Raw genomic sequence first — 20,555 nt, forward strand, 5'->3', positions numbered from 1 at the left:
TAATGATATTATTTAAAAAGAGGTTCAAATAATATGTCTCTATTACCTTATCCTTAAAAACAAAACTCGCTGATAATGAATAATGCATTGCTGAAAAATTGTACATTGGTGGTTACTAATGTATCAATCCTCAGGCACTGTATAAAAGCGAAAACAGTCATAACTATATAAAGAAAATAATAAAAGTATAACGTATCATACAAAACCTATTTATTATGATTTATTAAAGAGATATCATTTTCAACCATGATTATGAGAGCATAATCAATATAATAAATAACTACGAAGAAAATTCCTCTATATAAATAGGAATTTTAGGTGGTAGCAAGTGATTCCTGTCGACTCTATCATGAGGAAAAGTTAACATAACAACATTTTCTATGCAACTGACCAGCGGCTGCAAGACGTAGACTTGATTAGATTGCCTAGAGTTGTTTTAGTTAGACCTTCAGGCGCACAGTAGATCTTTCAAGTCATTCATAGCCTATTGTTTAATAATAATAATAAATAGGAATTTTAAATGTTTTGAAAACTATATCACACTTACCTCAACGACAGCAGGTGTTGAAATGGATGAATATTTCGCAGCAAACATGAAATACTCCTTAAATTTATCGAAAGAGATTTGTCAGCTAAGACCGCCAACAAATAATTTACTGAATCCAAGTCTAGACCACTGATGCTGTCCGTTAGATGCTACTTCTATATTTTGCAATTTTTTGTTACTATTCCCTAGGACCATATATTTTATTTCAATGTAAACATATATGTATATACGTATGAGCTTAACCGAACACAGGCTGCATATATGATTGAAGTAAAAAAGTTTATATCGTTTCATTAGATATCATCTTCCTTGCAAGGAATGGTCGTTACTATTTGTTTAGTAAATTATTTTTAATTTTTTTAAACATTAAAAATTAAAAATCCAGGAAAATATAATAATATTTGGATTTGTAATAATTCACAACTTTTTCCCCAGAAATTAATTTGATATCAATGTTATTCTAACCAAATGTCGACCTGAAAGCAAGCACATAAAAAGTTGACAAGATAATGCACAATGAGATAGGATCGGAACAGTAATATGGAGGTTGTAAAGAGCAAGGATGAACATACATTTGAGTGAAAAAAAGAAATAGGTGACGTAATAAGTAGAGCACACATTGAATGTGGACGTATTTATGCGTGATATGTAACTGTTTAGCACATGGTCACATCTTGACATTAATTGACCTATTACAATTCTTGCTGCTGATTTCATAAAAATTATTCCATTTTGCTAAATCCTGGCTAAACAATTTAATAAATGTTAAAACTGTAAAATTTCCTGTGACCTGTGAATACAACAATTTTAAATTTTGTCTTAATATTATTTTATTTTTAACAAATACTTTATTTGGATAACCGAATAGCAGACCAATTTACAATAAGTTTTTTGATTATTACCGGTCTTAGGTCGTTTATTTAACACATAAAATTAAAAAAAAAAATTTTAAATAAAAAACTTATTAATTTATTAATTTGTGTTCAATAGTTTAATTATATTTTATGTTCATAAAAAAATTATTTACATTACATCTGTTTAGAAGACCATATTAAGTGTACAATGTACTTTATAGAAACTTATTCATAAATTATTAAAAAAAAACACTTTGTCTAGTGTAATATCCTCCGAAATTTTTAGACAGAAACCCCAGAACTTTTCTCTGTAAACAACAATATCCAATAGTCTTTATTATCTTTATATCTTTACATGTGAGCAGATTTTACAAGATTTATTTTTATAAAAATATTGTTTTCATTAACCCTAAAAATAAATGGGCTATGTAGACTGTTTAGAGATCTTATCAATAACTTTTTTACAGCTTTATTTTTTTCTGTTACGGTTCTTTTAAACTACCTAATAATTTTCCATTCACATTTTTGGTATTGTTTTGGAATATTATGCTTGCACAATTTGTTCGGTAGATATTTCAATTACAGTTATTTATTATGGTAGGTATAGATACAACAAAAACAAGTTAAATTTAGTGAGTTACTAATACTTTACTCTATATTTAAACTATTTTATATAAAATTTAAATATATTACACATTCTTATATAGTTTTAGAATTATACATTGAAGACCATTATTTCTGTTTTACATTTTAAAAATCATGTAATTATCCTGTCATTCCAAATGTGATAAATCATCAAGATCTGAAGACATACGTACATCTTCTTCTATTATAATTGTATTAGGATCAACGGAGCCCTGTAAAAATAGTACGATATATAATAAAAAATAGACTGATTAAACTAAAGTATTTATAATAATTACTCTATCACTATTGCTTAAAATGTTATTGACTGCAATCCCTCCGCCTATAACCACATTGTTACCATGATTTCCATTGCTATTCATTTGCGTTGCTAACAAAACCGATTGTGGCGTATTGGGTCGTTGATAAGACTGCTGTGATTGTTGCTGTTGTGGTTGATTTTGTTGTGTGACAATTACAAATTTTTGGGGCGTCTGGTTTTGCTGTATAGCGCGAAGTTGTGGTATGTTTGTTATAACAGGACTGCTAACACAAATAATATAAATTCAATATAAAAACAAAATAATTTAAAGTTAAGAAATATTGTTTATACCTTTGACGTGGCACTGATATCGATGCAACTTGCGGACGGCCAACAGTGGCATTTTGAGCTGCAGACGTAATTGGTGCGCTTGATATGTTAATAGATACTGGCGTGATCAATGAAGTCGTTGGTGCAAATCTTGCTTTGGTAACAGCTTGACATAAAGAAGGACCCAAAAAACCATAATCATTCCTGTAAAATAGAACTTTGTAGATTATCTTAATATTTTACATTTATTTTTTACATTACTTATATTCATCCGAATAATCTGGTGGATTGCGTATTTGTTTCAGTATAGGCGGACAACATTTTTGTAACATCGCACGTATATGTCCCGCAGCAGTTTTATCAGTATTACTCTGTGATGTACCTAATAAGTGACCTTCAATGCGTTCAGATATAAACTTTAGGCGTGGTATTATGAAAACTTTTATAACTTCACCCCCAAGTTCAGAGAGACCAGCAATGGAACCATATAATGAAGATAAATGAGTTTTATCATTTTGTAAGGCTTTGCTAAAAATTCTATAAAAATATTATGTATTAATTACAAAAAGTAAAACCATATTTAAAAATGCAATACCTTGTTACACGGGTCTGCAAATTATTAGTTGAAGTATTAAATGTGCGACAAATTTGTGACATCAAACGTGAAGCAAAGTCGCGTAAGGCCCAATGATTATCTAATTCTGGCCTCATACAGAGCTGTTTTGAAACAATGCAGGTAGTAACTGAAGGAATTAGTTCATGCAGCTAGAAATGATTGTAATAAAAATAAATTTTATATCATATTTCATATATTATTTGAACTTACATATTTTTCTAGGTATAGAGAAGTATTATCTAATAATGCTTTAACCATACGCATCAAATATATGAGCAGTGCTAAATTATTTTGTACGACATTAACTTTTACGCCTTCTGCAATGAATGTACACATACGTGGCAACATTTCATGTAGTCCAGGATCTGAAGCCAATGACTGCAGTGCTTCTCCACGGCGCGGTTCATCAGAACCAACACAAGCTTCCGTGATTTCTTTATAGTAGAGCTGTTGTTCTACAGATAACTCATGTGTAGCTAACTGTTTCACGTGCACAGTTTCTACGTTGCGCAGCTTATGTATTTTACCTGTTGCAGGCTTTCCAGCTGTGTCTTTTGTAATACCTTGTTCTAATTTTACTACTGGATTTACAGATTCTAGCGCTTGAGAGTCCTTTGATTGAGGTGGCGGATTTTCGGGTACTGTAGGCTGTATACCATCCACAACCAACCAATGAGAACGTAACGATATATCTAACGGTACCTTAATTGAATTCGGTTGTATTATATCATTTAGATCAACTTCTTTTTCCTCAATAAAATGTAACTCTCGTCCTCCACCAGACGCAAACCGGAATGGAATAAAATCATTGTTTATGAAACCGTATTGTGGTTCAATATTTCGTACTTTTAAAGAATAATCAATGTCAGTCATCATCAATCTTTCACGTTTTGAATGTCGTGTAAATTTAGCAGCATCTTGTATAATGCGTTTAAGTTTTACTGAAACATCTTCAGCCAATTCTTTTGCCGCATCATCCGGCATTGATCCTACGCCGATGCTTTCGGCTATGACTTTAATAGACTCAGATGAAATTGTGGTGCCGTAAAGCATATCACCAACTGTTCCACTCATTTCATAAATTTTTCAAAGTACTTATGAATTTTAAAATATACAAAATATACAATAATATATAATAACGAATATATAATAATTATTAAGATGTAAACACAAATGTCTCTGCTCTGCAAAGAAAACAACAATACAGGGTTGCGAGAAACCGATTTAAAAAGGCATGCAAATATAGTATTAAAGGAGATATAAACACAAATGCTTAGGGTTGCAGGAAAATGTTTTTAAAAAGTATGACAATATTTTCTAGTATATTTCCACTGCTTACTTAGTAAGTTTAATTTATTAAGTAAATTACCTTAACCATATGAAAAGATTCCGTGCTTTTTCACTTACTTAAAAATAATGTAACGAAAATTGGACCAAAAATGTAAAATGCAACCCTTAAACATAAATTTCTCACAAAAGAAACGACCAAAATTTTAAATATTTGTCATATGTTTTATATATAAAATCTAAACAAATAATAGCTAAACTGCAAACAAACGTATTATCACGCTATACTATTTTGAACAATAAATACAATCTATATATATTATTGACTGTATGTTAACATATCGCATACCCTATTCAAAAGAGGCAAAAGTCGAAATTCGTCAATTTCGTATGGTTAAAGATACGGTGCAGTAAAAAAATATGAACAAAACAAGTGAAAACATGGAGTTATTTCGTAAAAATTAAATTATATTAATTTCGGAAATGTTTATAGTGCCCCAAATTAAGGAGAGCATATGTTTTTTGTTCACAAATCGAATGTTAAAAATTACATGCTACAGAGACCATTTGTATCTGAGAAATTTTGAAAGTTGCTTATTATAACTATAAAGGATGACATTCAGGCGTTTTATTAGCTAAAGTGAATTTCAAGTATGTGAAATTTATTGTTACTCTATTAATAACAATTGCAGTTCTTTCTCTATATTCAAATTTTTAAATTTACACTACTTTCAAAATATTTTCCCGATTTTATAAAAGTCAATTGTGACATTTATTTAAAAAAAATGTCACTTTTTTGTTATTTCAACTTGCTAAGAATTTATCTAACGCATAGTTCCATTTGAAATATTCCTTAATTTCAGATTTCGTTTCAACGAAATTAACGCCATTTTCTTTAATTTTGTTCTAACCTTAAAACTGAATTTTGTATGGAAAAAAACAACTTCATTTTGCTGGAACGAATATAAAATTACAATTTTTCTGAAATTAAGGTCTATCTGAATATAGTAGGTCTATTCCACGAGCTTTTCGTTGTAAAACTCAAGTAGAACACAAGTAAACTACAAACTGAGAGCGAAACACAAATAAAGTGCCAAATTACAATCTTTACACAGATTTTTATGGAACAGCCTTGTGTAAAATCTGGTGAGAACACCAATGTCGCGGAAATGAACAATACAAAAATTTAAATTCAAATCAAAACAGCTGATTCACACATCACCAAAATTTTACTTGATTAAAATGTAAGAGTATAGTCTGTGTAACATTTTTAAATTTCGACAGGGATGTTACGCTCTCCCAGATATTCTCATTCTAACTCGAAAATTTGCTGGTAGAACGCACTTGTGTATACACAGTGTTACTCAAAGTTACTACGAGTAGCTCGTGGAACAGACCTAATGTAAACGTAGTATTATATTTAATAATTCAAATATTTCAGAAGATATTATATTTTTTTAATATATATTTTAGATTTTTTATTTTTGTTTTTAAAATTTTTTCCTTTTTTTTTAACGTAAATTATTCACACAAATCAAACCAAAATTTTGTGAACAAACACAGGTGACATGTACGATGAATTGCCAATTACTTTCACATGTGATCCGTATCGTTTCAGCAACGAACATCCAGATCATTGTTTGCTGAACCACGGCTATTGATATTTTATGTTTTTTAAACAATAAATTTATATACAATTAAAATAATTAATAATCAAACAATTAATTTAACATATTTTTAAAAAATATATAATATTAATAATTGTTCATGATACTTAAATAATGAATTTCGCGATGATCAATATATATATAAATATATTAGTATGGGCCACAGAAGTTAGCAATTTGACCGTCAACTCTGCTTTAGCACAGTTAAAACAAACATATGTCGGCAATTTTATGTGTGTGATCTGCCTTAAATTGTTTTTGGCAGTTGCTTTCTGCTGCTCTCATTTTCTTTTAAATATTTCTTTGCTCTCTTCACACGCCAATTTACCTACCAACGGTCAATGTTTTCTTTTCTGTGTTTCATAGACGACTTTATTAATAGTAAAATTAAATTGTCCCAAATTGGTTAAATAATAATAAAATACTAATTCTAATGAATATAAAAAATAAACAAAATAACAAATATAAAAGTAGAAATATTTCAAATTGAAAATTTTGCATTTGAGACAAAAATATCAATAATGGAAAAGTGAAATTTGTAAAGTAAAAACGGCGCCATTTTAGAATGTAAATTTTATATAAAAGTGAAAAAAACAGATAATGCACTTAAAAATTTAGTTTTTAAAATCTTAAGTATTTTAGTAAAATAAAATATTCGAATGAACATAATTAGCGAAAACGTAAGTTTTAAAGTAAATTTAAGTTACGCATTCAATGCTCAATATCAACTTGAACCTGCATGCCTTGAGTGCAAAAGTAATTCAAGGCATAACAAATTTTGTGACCCAATTAATTTATGGAGAAACTTTAAAACCTGCCTAATATCAAAGTCAAGAAGTTTAATTGTAAAATTCGAACGCATTTGACTAATTTAATTCTTACACGAAAAAATGCAAATTTTCCTTATACAGCTGCGAAGCATTTACGCTTGAGTGACCATTCCTTATAGGTTTTAATGTCTTCGCGCTTTATTAAAATATTGTGTGGACGTCCAGCGAAGGCCGAAGTGCTTACGCTTACAATAACGACATTTTGTACGCAACAACTTATTTCTTTCCAACCCTTTAAAATGCGTGTATTGTTGTTGTGCAGCATTGTTCAGTAATTTTTGGCATTTTTTGATTGCAGACTGTCAAATTTTTTAATTTTATTTAAAAAATTAATTTTTGGATTTGTATTCTCGGGTTTTTAAGCATATAAACTGAAGTTGGTAAATTTACACGAAATAAAGCAATCGATGTGCTTATTTGAAATTTCTTTTAATAAATGAGAAAGGTGGGAAAGATAAATGTTAAACATAAAGAAAAAAGTTTTTTTTAAGCAGTCTACCTTTCTTCTAATTTGCTATGATGAAATGTTTTTTTAATATTTTCAAAAGTTTTCTCCATTAAAGTATTTAAGCTGACTTATACGACGTTTATAATTTATTTACATAAATACCATTTTTAATTTATGCAAAATAATTTTGTTTTTTTTTACCTATTTGTCACAAGAGCGCATTTAGGTTTTTCTCTAGGTACGTTTCTGAAAATAATTTTCACATAATTTATTACTTTTTTTATTAATTAAAAAAAAATGCTCATATATTTCTTAATATTAGTGTTCTTAACAGTGAAATATGAACAAATCGAATAATGAAGAATCCAAAAAAGTATTGGACACGCAAGAATCTGCTAGTGAAAATGAGGTAACATTGACTATTCAAAACATTCATTATTAGTTTAAATATAAAATTTATTTTAGGAGTCCGATTCCGTTACTGATCAATCAAGTTCCATGTCTGAAATTACTGCACAACGCCAAAAAAATGGTAAAGCAAAAACCTCTAGCGGAACAAAAACAGCAACGCAGTTTAGTGTGCAAAGATCGGATGTCGACGGCTTACGTATGAAAATTTCTGCTATACGGCCAACAACAACAACAACAGCAGCAGCAAATAAAAATACAAGTAACTTAGAAACAAAGTTGCATGTTAAAGTTAAGTCCGCACATATTGGTGATAAGTTCAATAATAATACTATTGACAATGTTAAAGCTAAAATTAGTAATAAAGCCCAGGAGCAACATAACAAATTAGAAAATCGTCAGTCAACAGTACAAATGCAATTGGAAGAACAAAAGTCATCACAAGTTACTAGAATGGCAGTTGATATTGCATCAAACGCGTCCACAACTGACAAAACAAGTGCAGCTGGTGATTTAAGTGGGATTGCTAACTCCAGCGATAAAAGTTTAAATAGTGCTAACACAAAAAATACAACACTAACTAGTAACCATATATCAAGTCTAAGAACTAAAGCAGACAAATTAACAACAATTCCAGCACCACCTATATTTAGTGATGCTACAGAATCAGGTTGCTCGGAAGCAACAACTACCACTGTTACAACGGCTAATAACGAGAAATCAACAAAAAAAATTCGTATAAAAAGAAAAAAGGTATATCAATTAATTAAAATGTTATTTATTCTTAATAATTTTATTTCTAGCCTTCCTCTTTTAAACTGAGCGATGGTAACAAGCTAATAAGTAAATTACAACACGAATCAGCATTTTCTTCTGATACAGATGATGAACTTTTGAAAAAACAGCAACCGCGTGCTCCAAGATTATTATTAACAGCAATAAATGCAAAATCGCCTGCATTACATATAAACTTACTCTCAACAAAAGCCTCACCAGTGCATGGCAGTGATCATATCGGTCTTTCGTCTAGTGATAATGACTTACCGGACTTAGTGAGTGCTGCCATAAAGCGTGTTGAAAGCGATGCTGATGATGCCTTAGAAGGTTTTCGTAGAGCAAAAACTAGAAATTTGCCACAATATCAATCAACGTTATTACAAGATTTTATGGAAAAGACTCAAATGTTGGGACAAACACCAGTACGTGTTACTTCACCATTACATTCATTGCAAAAAAATTGCAGTGAATTAAGTAATTTAGTTTCAGCTACGCAGTCATCGAACATCACAACAAACAGTGTTAAAAAACGTCGTGGTCGACCTAAAAAAGTAGCCACTATTAGCACGGATGCTACAACTACCGCATTGGCTGTATCTACTATAAATGAATCAGCTGATTCAGGTGTGATATCTACAAGTACAACGCAAAGTACGTCTCCACTTCCTAAATTAACAACATCGTCTTCTGCTGAGTCACCGAAACATCTAGTTAAAAGGCAACGCAAAACAGAATTAAATGAAAAACAGCTGGGTTCTCCCATAAAAAGTTTATCAAATGAAGTAATTGCTACAACATCAGCTGCAATTTTGAAACCCAAAATTGACATAGCTTATTTAGATAAACGTATGTATGCTACTGAACGAGTATTATATCCACCACCACGCAATAAACGTCGACAATCAACAGCTACTTCGCTACAAAAATCTTCGCAAGGTGATAAAAAGTCTAACACATCTACAAAAATGACCAAAGATGAACTACAATTGGATCCAGTTTGGCGTCAAATTGACGTTAACAAAAAGTTTCGTAGACCCAGCGTTAGTGGATATAAAAGTGATGGTGGTGGTGGCAATACAACAATATGTAGTAAAATCTTAGCAGCGAAAAGCGGTTATGTTTCAGATTATGGCTCATTTCATCCGCGTTCACATCATCATCACAATTCGGGGTACAAAAGTGACGCAAGTTGCAAAAGTCGTTATAGCGTCAAAAGCTGCGCCAGCCGCCGTAGTCGTGCTAAAAGTTGTGGTTATCGTAGTGATTTTAAAGAAAGCAGCACAATTGTGAAATCAAATAAAATTCGACGAAAACGCCGCTGTTCTCTAATGAAAACACATTCGAAATCTGTAGGTAATTTAACTGATGTACAAGACATATTACAATTGGCTGGACTCTCTCTGGGTCAAAGTAGTGAGGAAAGTAATGAATATGTGTGTAAACCCAATTTAGAAAATTTACCTACAACAAGTGTTTCGAAAAAATATGGTGAAATTAATCGCTTTATAACAACAGGGCAATATTTTGGTCGTGGCAATACGAGCGTAGCTACGTTTGGCAGCTTAAATAAAAAAAATATATACGATGAAGATGGTTCACAAGATGTACTTCCAATAAGTTTTAGAAAAAAATCACTACTAAGACGTAAAAATTCTTTGGTGTCTGAATTCGGGCATGATTTACTTCCAAATCCAACGCGTAGAATAAAATCAAGACGCTCTTCAGTTGCTAGTTATTGCAGTTCTTACATTTCTGGCATTTCCAAAGTAAAACGTAGGCGAAAACATAAAATATTTCGTTATTCCTCATCCAATAAATCTGTAATTACTGATTCAAAATTATCAACTGATATAGATATAATCATTAATACTTTTCAAGCGATGTGTTCTATTCAGATAAATGATAAGAATAACGTAATGTTAGGCAATAGAGAAAAGTTACTTTTAGATACAAATAAATTACATGTTTATTCTTCTGTTGGCAGTGGCAATAAACGTGAAAGTCGTGATAAACGAAGTATGAAAAAAAGAAAAATGAGTGAAAATCATGAGTATGCATTGCTTTCAGCAAGTTGTAGTAACCTAACAACAAGTGGCAGTTCTAAACGACGACACAAAAAAGCTAGTAGTTCCAGTCCAGACGACCACAAATTACCATTGAAAAAGCGTCACTATTTGTTGACACCCGGCGAAAAATCAACTGAAGCAGCAGTGGCTAAATTGTTTGCAAGTACAGCTGAAGCTTGGCCAAGATCATCAAGTTCAACAAAATCCTTGCAAGCATATAGTACGAAGTCCAGTAAAGCAGGTCTTACCCCAAAGAAAAGACACTTGTTGCAAACTGGCAATCATTTAGATGAAACGACAAGCGGTAAAAGCTTGTCGTCGCCACTTCGAATTGTTGTGGAAAATTCATCTATAAGTGGTGGTAAACTATTGGATATTAGCCCTCATTCTTTAAGCAGTTTAAGACAATCTACAGAAGCGGTACACAAAAAACGTACTCGCCTTGAGGGTTTAGTTTCAAAAATAGCTAATCATACTGATGAGCACTCCAAGGAATCTGTTAGAAATACTAGCAAAAGCGCAATCACAGCTGCACAGTTAGACTCGGAAGCATCATGTCCCCCACCTGGCATTTTTGAACCTTCTGTGGAGTTAGAAATACAGATACCACCAATTGTAAAACTGAATGAAGTTGCTGCTGGATTTATAACAAAGTCTGAAGTTGATTCGCCGTTGATGTTAGAACTAAATAAAGTATTTCCATCCATAACATCTACGGAACCGAACCGTGTTGTAGAGAGCCTACTCAATAAAACAGGAGCAAATCTTCTATATAAACGAAAACGTAAAAAAATTAATCGTACTGGTTTTCCTACTGTTCGACGTAAAAAAAGGAAAATTAACGAAAATTTATTATTGGATGTAACGCCTGATGTAAGTGAAGAAGTACAAAGTTGTATTGAAGATACACCAAAACCTATAACTGGCACTCTACTACAAACAAAATCATCTACAACTGATGCAACATGTGATCGAGTGCCGCAGGTCGGCGAAGATAGTAACACATTTCTGGAACGTGCTAATCGTACACCACGGCTTTCTGTGGTCGCTTTGGAACGTTTACAGAGTAATCCCATGGCAAATACTTCTCTAAATGTTTCTACTGGTAGCGTTTCTACGTTAAATAAAGATAAAAAGAAAAAACTATCTGGTAATGTTAAACAAGAGGTTAAAGAAGACATTGTAAGCACTAACATAAAAAAGAAGAAGAAATTGAATAAAAATCAGGAGCCATTTGAAACTATAGCAGTACTAAAGGAAAACAAAAATGTGTCCAAAGATGGTCGGGGACGTAAGCCTAAAAATAACACACTTACAAATGATATATCGAATAAAAAAGTGAATCCGTTAGTAGAAGAGCAGAAATTACTCAAAGGTTTAAAGGTTGTTCCTAAAATAGAAAAGCTTCAAAATAAAATGCCTATAAGCTTAAAAAATAGTAAACCGAATATTATAACGCAAACGGGAATAGATCCCAAAGTGAAGAACTGTAAAGTTCGTATAAAACGACCTGGAGATAGTCGTATTTTCTCCAAACCAAAAAAATCGAATACTGTTAGTGAAGTTGTACGTTCTGACGAGGAAATCACAGCTGAAGCAGCTGCAAAAGATATCTTAAGTCTAGAAATTGAACATGATGTACTTCCGATGATCGATTGTAATTATTTGAATTTGGAAGGTACTAGCGACACCAGTGAAGAGAAATCAACTTCTGTTACAAATAACTCCCGAAAGTTCATACGTATAAGAAAGAATTATTTGCCAGCTGGGCTCTTCTCAGATTTCTTTAAAAAAGAAGTAACTGAAGCTTTAAAGAAAAACTATGAAAAGTCTGCGAATGATTCTCAACTTCTTGATAGTAACATCATTGCCAAACCAACTTCTTTGCTTCCTCCACCACCATATTGTGAAAAATACCTACGACGTTTACAAAGAGACTTTGAACTTCCGTTCGATGTTTGGTGGGCATACAAAAATTCCAAACTACCTATAAGAAATACTGTACCATCTTGGAACTATAGAAAAATACGTGTTAATATATACGCTGATTCTGTGCGTCCTAATCTAGCAGGTTTCGACCATCCTACTTGCAACTGTAAACATGATATTGGCTGCGGTGACAATTGTCTGAATCGTTTGGTTTACACAGAATGTTCCCCATCAAGTTGTCCTACACGTGAAAAATGTCACAATCAAAGAATTCAACGTCATGAAGTTGCACCTGGTGTGGAACGTTTTATGACTGATAATAAAGGCTGGGGTGTACGCACAAAGTTACCTATACAAAAAGGTACCTACATATTAGAATATGTTGGTGAAGTTGTAACGGAGCGGGAATTCAAAGACCGTATGGGTACGATTTACTTAAACGATAATCATCATTACTGCTTGCATTTAGATGGTGGTCTGGTAATAGATGGACATCGAATGGGAAGTGATGGGCGTTTTGTGAATCATTCATGTTTACCGAATTGTGAAATGCAAAAATGGTCTGTGAATGGACTTTCGCGTATGGCACTGTTTGCAAAACGAGATGTCGAAGAAGGCGAGGAACTCACATATGATTACAACTTTGCATTATTTAATCCTTCTGAGGGTCAACCATGTCGTTGCAACACTCCACAATGCCGGGGCGTTATTGGAGGAAAATCACAACGTATAAAACCTTTACCAATAGAAGCAAAAGTAAGTTACGATAAAAACAACAATGTTATTAAGTAATCTTTTTTATTGTGATATTTTATATATACATTTTTTTTGTAGCCAATCGAGCCTAATTCTGTAAAGGACGGTCAAAAATGTCGGCAACGTAAAAGAAAGGCACGAAAAAATGCTCAACGCTTGCATTCAAAGGACATTGTTTTAACTCGCACACAACATTTATCAGAAAAAGAAAAGAAGATGGTCATGCAATACAAAATATTTTTAATAAGAAATTATGAGAAGGTTTGCATAAATTTTAATTTTATTATCTACAAAAAATATTAATATTAAATAAAAATATTTAGATTCGACGTTGCAGAGCAAAACAAAATCTGAATGATATGAAGACCAGCGCAAATATAGCTTTACCTACTTCTAGTACGAGTTCTGTAGATGTTAGCAATCGTAGACCTTCAACGCCACCTTCATTGGCCGCACAAATTTCTGCTTTATGCTCCAATCGTAATATAAAAACTCGTGGTTTGAGTGTTGCGGTTCAAGACCCTGAACTAGAAAAAATGGCTAAAATGGCCGTAATATTACGTGACATTTGTGCTGGTTTGGAAAATATACCAGATCCGCAAAGTGAAACAACAATGTTAATACAACTACTTACAACTAGCATCACAGGAATTAGTGGTAAAAAGAAAAAAGCAGCAAAAAACTCACTGAAACAAGAGGCTATTTCATTGAAAAAGGTACAATGCAACATAGAGCAAGGTTTCTATAAGGAACCTTCAGAATTTGATAATGATATGCAGAAATTATTTGAGAACTCAAAAAAACTTTTTCACAAAGACGATACAAAGTTGAATGCATTGAACACACTAATATCCGAATATGAAAACATAAAACAGGAGCACTATAAACATTTATTAGAGTTAAACTTTGTTGAAAATGAACTTAAAAATTTTCGCCCAAGTAACTTTGAGACGAAAGACGAAATTGAAAGTTCTATCGACATGAAAATTACAGATGAAACAAATTTAACATTACTCAGCACTGCAAGCGACAAAGAAACATCAACAAATAATGAAGATATCATAAGATGTATATGTGGCCTTTATAAAGATGAAGGTTTAATGATACAATGTGCTCGTTGCATGGTTTGGCAACATACCGAATGCACAAAAGCAGATATCAATGCCGATCATTACATGTGTGAAAAATGTGAACCACGTGAAGTCAACCGTGAAATACCATTAGAAGATTTCACAGAGGATGGTCATCGTTATTATCTTTCACTGATGCGTGGTGCATTGCAAGTGCGACAAGGTGATGCAGTCTATGTTTTGCGTGATATTCCAATTAAGGATGCTGATGGTAACATAGTGCCGAAAAAGAAACATACTTACGAAACAATTGGCAATATCGATTATAATGAGTGTGATATATTTCGTGTGGAACGCTTATGGAAAAATGAAGTGGGTAAACGATTTATCTTTGGACATCATTTTTTGCGACCACATGAAACTTTTCATGAACCATCAAGGCGTTTCTATCCAAATGAAGTTGTACGTGTGCCATTATATGAAGTAGTGCCAATTGAGTTGGTTATTGGTCGTTGTTGGGTACTTGATCGTACAACTTTTTGCAAAGGACGCCCAATGGAGTGCGTATCGGAAGATCATTGCTATATTTGTGAATTGCGTGTGGATAAAACTGCACGTTTCTTTTCCAAAGCAAAAGTAAATTACCCAATATGTACCAAAAATTATGCGTTTAAAAAATTTACAGAAAAACTAAAAATTTCGAAAACTTATGCGGTATGTTTAAAACAATTTCTACAATTTATATAAATAATTGATGTGATATTTTATTTTATTTTCAATTAGCCACACGAAGTTGACCCAACTATGCTAAAATCGAAAAAACAAAAAAATGAAATTGAATCTACTTTATCATCAGCTTCTCTAATTTCATCTTTATCTTCCAGAGATACAAATAAAACCCCTCAAAGTACTCGAAAAAAATGTGGAGGAGTGCATTTGTTCAAACCAATTCCACCAACACAACAAGTAAGTTATAATACAATTAATTAATTATGTTGTAATATATCGTTAAATAATTTTTAAACATAAAAACATTAACCTTTTATTTACAAAATCTAACTACTAATCTAATTATAAATACAGATATTGAAAATGGTTTCAGAGTCAAATAAAGAAAGAAACGAAGTTATCAAGTTGTGACTCAAAATTTGGCAATCAAATATGCTTTGTTCTTGAAAATTTTTTTCGAATTTTAAAATTTACAATACATCTATACTTACATGCACAAATATATTATTAATATACATAGTTGCAATAATAACAGTTAAAGCAGAAACATCTGTGTTATGCGTCACCGACTACAAATTTATGCTATTCTTACTTGCTGCTTACTTGTCGCCCCGGTATAAATAAAACAAATTTTGTATTTGATTTTACAGAAAATATTTTTTTAATATGGCAAAAGGGTGTTTTTTAAGTCAATAGTAAAGGAAAGAAGTAAAATTTTTGTTTACTTCAAAATTTATTTTTTGACATAGCCTATTTAGAGTTCTCAACATTTGCTGCTACGTTATTTAAATTTTTTTTACCACCATTTTTTTACCATCATTTTTTTTACCAATTAACATAATGCTAAAACAAAACTGTTGAGTTAGTTTCAAACCAACTTCAATCTCACTTATTTTGGGTGGAGAAATGGTTGTCAAAATGGCGAATTAAAATTAATGAACTAAAATCTAGACACGTCATTTTACTTTAAATTGAAGTATATCTTTGACAATTTCACTAACATTCCCGTACCACAAGCAGTTAATATAACGTATATAGATATAAACACATATAAATCAAAAAACTCAAAGCCTCTTAGTTGCATTGGCTCATTAATAACAGATCGTCCCTGTGGCCAAAGTATAAAGCAGCATCATAAAACCAATATAAACACTTAATAAAACCAATATGCAATAATGGTATGCAACTATTTGGTAATGCTAGTGCTTCAAATATTGAAATTATCCAAGGAGCTTAGTCAGAAATACTGAGAACAATCACTGGTATGCGATGGTATATTAGGAATGAAAACATCCACCGAGATCTAAAAATTACCTTAGTTAAAGCTGAATTTAACAATATAAGCAAAATATACGATAAAAGGCTGATAGAACATGTCAACCCTTTAGCAAGGAATCTCGCACTTCTATCCAATACTTCCCGTCTAAAAAGAGCTGACTCAGCTGAGTCATTCATTAATATTCAATAGCTTGAAGTAAAAACCGCATCTTTCTTTTTAGTAATCTGATAAAGTTTAATTTCACTCCAATGAAATTTAACCCATTGATCTAAGTGAGGTCCGTGATATAAGATTTACTTATTTTATTTTATATTATACTATGTGCAGTTAAAATAAAAAATTGTAATATGTGATTAGTGATAAGATTTTAAAACTTATTGTTAGTCTCATTGTAAGAGAAGATACAATAAATAAATTATAAGTATTAAAAAAAAAAAATTAGAATAAAAATCGAGCATCTCAGCATATTCATTAGGTTCAGAAACTATGTTCGAAATCGATTGAAATTTTTTGCAACAAGTTGTTTTTTCGAATTAGAAGATAATTAAAAATCATTTATTTCATATACATACATACATGTGTATACATTAGTCGGCATAAGTATTTTGACGAAACATTTTTTAAACTACAGAACTAGATTTATTTAGTACCGTTAAATAACGGCGAGAAAATAAAGCCGAAAACAAAAAATATATTTTTATCTCTTTCTGCTGATAAGAATGCCAGCAGACAACGAATTTTTGTGTGGCATAAGTATTTTCACAAAATCTTTAAGTAAATTGTTTTTCACTTTTGAGCACGTAAAAACGAGAAAAAAACTTTTATATTTAACTTTAATTGATATTAAAAAAAAAAAAATAAATAAATAAAAATTAAATATAAATTATTCGACATCATGGGCAAAACAACTGAATTGAGTTTGGTTGTCAGATCTTCAATCGTAGCAAAGTTTAACGCTGGAACGGCAGTAAAAGATATAGCAAAAGAGTTTAAGGTATCGCGTCAAACTGTTCACTATCAAATTAATAATTTTAAAAAAGGTGCTTAACGCTAAACAACGCCAACTGAAGATCGAGACCTTCTAATGAAATTCAAAAAAATGTTTTTCTAAAACCTCAATCTGCTACAGATGAATTGAATTTGATGGCCAAGAATCCAATCAGTGAGCGCACTGTCCGACGACGTTTAAAGGAAGGAGGTTTTAAGACAGTAAAAGCTAAGGATGTGCCGTAATATCAAAGACAAACAAGCTTAAATGACTGGCCATCGTTAAGGAACATCTGCAAAAGTCAAAAGTGTTTTGGAGAAGAGTTCTATGGACAGATAAAAACTCCTTTAAGTACAATTCATCAAAAAACACATTTTGTTGTAAGATTTTCAAAGGTGCAAAGGCGAAGAAGACGTCCCGTTTTTTTATAAAGTTTAATGGGTTAAAGTGAAAACGGGTACAGATAAAGTAAAGTGGATTCAATACCGAGACGCCATCAAAAAGTTATTGAAGTAAAAGTAGGTTATACATTTTTCTAAACTCTTCTTCATTTTTTTTACTTTTGCTAAGTTTAAACTTCGTTCTCTTAGCATTATATACTTCTCAAAATACTAATGCCAATATATGAAATTACTAATTAATTTATATTTTTTTAAGTTTGTTTGCATTAGTTTTAAATAAAAAGAAAAAACATAAGAATTTTTTAAAAAGCCATTTCAAAGTTGAACTCAAACATACATAGTTTTTATTTCGTTAAAATACTTATACCGACTAGTATCTGTCATTAAACCTGTTGCATGCGATAAACGTGACTGCTACAATTGCTAATGCTATAGTTACAGAATTGCTTAAAATCATTATTCAAGCAGTCTAAAAGTTTGATTTTCTTTGGCTCTATGATGTTTTGTTTTTGTAAGATAGCCAATCATAAAGAGTAGCTGTTTTCGTGTTGTTTGAAGGTGAATGCATGAGTGAAGTATTGAGCAGAAGAACTTCAATATTTAGATTGTGTTCTCTTATGATTTTTTCTTCTATCACTACATCACGGATTTAATGCACCTATTTGATCCCTCAGCTAAACGTCCTACTCGTTTAGCATTTTTGCGCTCATAGGACCTTAATGAGTCCCCATATTATCTATTACGCTTTCTGTTTGTTTGAAGAATATGAGACGATCGTATATTGAATTATTTATTGTTTATTATAATTAACAAATAATTAACAAATTACCACAAAGTAGTAGTAACTAACCATTGTCTAAAGTACTTACTGAAGCGATTTTTTCAAAAAGGACTGTTTTGAAGAGTGTTGACGAATCTCAATAACACCTAGGTATACCTAAGTTAATTTGTCTGCCTCTTTGGCGTTAGAATATAGGAAGAAAATCTAATTATCTAATACTGCATGGGCTATGGTTTTTTAATGGAAAAAAATACGCTATAAGCAAGTCAAATTCTCCTCCATCATAGACAATTGTTGAACGTTCGCGTTCTGGTCTGGTTGTTTTGGAAAACCGTATAGTGAAGTTGCAGGAGACAGCCGATACTCTTAATATATCAAAGGAATGAGTGGAGCGTATTTAACTTAAACATTTGTCCATGAAAAACACAACAGCATATCGACACCATTTTAACGAAATAAACGAAGAAAAGAAAAGAGTTTGTTAGTTAAAATGACGAAATTGTACGAACTACTTCTTTATATACTTGAATTACTCCTGTATCCACCGTATACGTTAGATTTGGTGTCCAGCGACAACTGCCTGTTTACAGACCTTAAAAATACTCAAGGGAAAAAGATATTTGTTCAATGAAAAAGTCGTTCTCCAGAAGAAACGCTGATGAACACTCTCTAACCACATATAAATCTTTCTATAATAGGGGTTCCAAAGTGTCAGAGAGAAGCGCAATAATAATTCTATTACTTTTAAAGAAAATCATCTCAATGAATATAGTTAAATTTTGCCAAAAGATTGTCTTTCAACAACTTAGCCTTGGGGTTTTCTCAACCATGCTACTTTTCTATAATTGTTTCTGCCTCTCTAGCTACAGAACATAGAAAAAAAAAACAATAAGAGAATTTTTTGTTTGCATTGTATACATTAAGCTCTTACTTGAAGTACAGTATAAAGTATATATTACAAATATATACTATATATACGTATACTGTATTTTCTAATAAGTCAAATAAAATTTAATTTTGAATTATATTATTTTTTTTATATAGGTTATTAAGGAGAGACGTGCACGTTTGGAAGTATTTCTCAATATGATGAAACTCAAGTTTAAGAATACTCAATTGACCAATGAGCCACCAAGCGACTTATCTTATTTATTATCAGGACGTGGTGCAAGGCAAAGAAAAACAGCTACTGTAATTTCTACGACTAGTGTGCCTACCTAATTTTTTTTTTTTTATTATTATTACTTATATAATAATTTATCTGTTATTTATTGCATGAATATATAATTTAACATTATTAAGTGGTGTGTGTAAATTTATCTGCACATGCTTTTTTTAACGTACTTCATTTTTATTTTAGTTTTTTTTTTAAACCTGTTAAGAGGGATCTTTACACCTTCATAGCTTAGACTCTTAATGGTACCTGTATTATAGTAGTCATAATATACCCTGCGGAAGCTAGGCTAAAACACACTAAATACATAAAACTTAATTGTTAACTAATAAATAAAATAATGCTTTCATAAAATTCAGATACTGAATCATTTATATAGCAAAAATATACAAAATATATATATATATTTAAATCGTTTTTTATTATTAATACTGTATGTATATATAATTTTCCTAAATGAAGATGCACAAAGCTTTTATGACAAAACCATATTTTTTTATATAACATATTATGTATATACTTATCCACTTAATTTTTTTTTTTTATTTTACTTTCGTGATTTTTTTTTTGTTTTTGCGTCTATGTTTTTTAAATTTAATTTTTTATGTACATATATTTTTACTCGTTTTTTCAATTATATATAATAACACTAACCCTTACGACTAACAATATTTAGTATAAATAAAAAAATGTAAAAAGAATTTTATGTATATAGAAATAAATATGTAAAAT

At 31.2% G+C, this 20,555-nt stretch overlaps 2 protein-coding genes across 9 annotated transcripts; one reads left to right on the plus strand and one right to left on the minus strand.

The window, feature by feature from the left end:
- Window positions 1-1,585: 1,585 nt before the first annotated feature.
- LOC119668837 (transcription initiation factor TFIID subunit 6) lies at window positions 1,586-15,817 on the minus strand. 3 transcript variants are annotated; one of them, XM_038078493.1, is made up of 7 exons: window positions 15,793-15,817; window positions 3,444-4,327; window positions 3,213-3,382; window positions 2,879-3,154; window positions 2,639-2,821; window positions 2,325-2,571; window positions 1,586-2,258 (listed from the first exon to the last, which is right to left on the minus strand). In XM_038078493.1, the coding sequence occupies exons 2-7, from the start codon at window positions 4,305-4,307 to the stop codon at window positions 2,175-2,177; spliced, it is 1,824 nt and encodes a 607-aa protein (XP_037934421.1). In that variant the 5' UTR covers window positions 4,308-4,327; window positions 15,793-15,817; the 3' UTR covers window positions 1,586-2,174. The 3 variants fall into 3 exon arrangements, with proteins under 3 accessions (XP_037934421.1, XP_037934420.1, XP_037934422.1); XM_038078492.1 differs by lacking the exon at window positions 15,793-15,817 and having other exon boundaries at window positions 1,587-2,258; window positions 3,444-4,472; XM_038078494.1 differs by lacking the exon at window positions 15,793-15,817 and having other exon boundaries at window positions 1,588-2,258; window positions 2,325-2,568; window positions 3,444-4,468.
- On the plus strand, window positions 6,692-20,242 carry LOC119668836 (histone-lysine N-methyltransferase ash1). Of its 6 annotated transcripts, none has more exons than XM_038078488.1 (8): window positions 6,692-6,754; window positions 7,788-7,874; window positions 7,931-8,626; window positions 8,677-13,401; window positions 13,480-13,662; window positions 13,725-15,185; window positions 15,255-15,437; window positions 19,694-20,242. In XM_038078488.1, exons 2-8 carry the CDS (start codon window positions 7,806-7,808, stop codon window positions 19,868-19,870), a joined length of 7,494 nt encoding a protein of 2,497 aa, XP_037934416.1. In that variant the 5' UTR covers window positions 6,692-6,754; window positions 7,788-7,805; the 3' UTR covers window positions 19,871-20,242. The 6 variants fall into 6 exon arrangements, with proteins under 6 accessions (XP_037934416.1, XP_037934414.1, XP_037934418.1 ...); XM_038078486.1 differs by lacking the exon at window positions 6,692-6,754 and adding an exon at window positions 6,769-6,867; XM_038078490.1 differs by lacking the exons at window positions 6,692-6,754; window positions 19,694-20,242 and adding exons at window positions 6,769-6,867; window positions 15,574-15,805.
- Window positions 20,243-20,555: the final 313 nt, after the last annotated feature.

The sequence above is a fragment of the Teleopsis dalmanni genome, chromosome 1 (assembly GCF_002237135.1).
Source record: "Teleopsis dalmanni isolate 2A chromosome 1, ASM223713v2, whole genome shotgun sequence".
Lineage (NCBI taxonomy): Eukaryota > Metazoa > Arthropoda > Insecta > Diptera > Diopsidae > Teleopsis > Teleopsis dalmanni.

What these genes read in the sequence shown, in the direction of transcription:
- LOC119668837 (XM_038078493.1), bottom strand. Translation starts at nt 4,307, where the DNA reads ATGAGTGGAACAGTTGGTGATATGCTTTACGGCACCACAATTTCATCT. An exon ending in TTGCAGACCCGTGTAACAAG is followed by an intron (nt 3,155 to 3,212) that starts GTATTGCATTTT and finishes ATATTTTTATAG; the next exon opens with AATTTTTAGCAAAGCCTTAC. An exon ending in GATTATTCGGATGAATATAA is followed by an intron (nt 2,822 to 2,878) that starts GTAATGTAAAAA and finishes TCTATTTTACAG; the next exon opens with GAATGATTATGGTTTTTTGG.
- LOC119668836 (XM_038078488.1), top strand. Translation starts at nt 7,806, where the DNA reads ATGAACAAATCGAATAATGAAGAATCCAAAAAAGTATTGGACACGCAA. An exon ending in TTCGTATAAAAAGAAAAAAG is followed by an intron (nt 8,627 to 8,676) that starts GTATATCAATTA and finishes TTTTATTTCTAG; the next exon opens with CCTTCCTCTTTTAAACTGAG. An exon ending in TAATAAGAAATTATGAGAAG is followed by an intron (nt 13,663 to 13,724) that starts GTTTGCATAAAT and finishes AAAAATATTTAG; the next exon opens with ATTCGACGTTGCAGAGCAAA.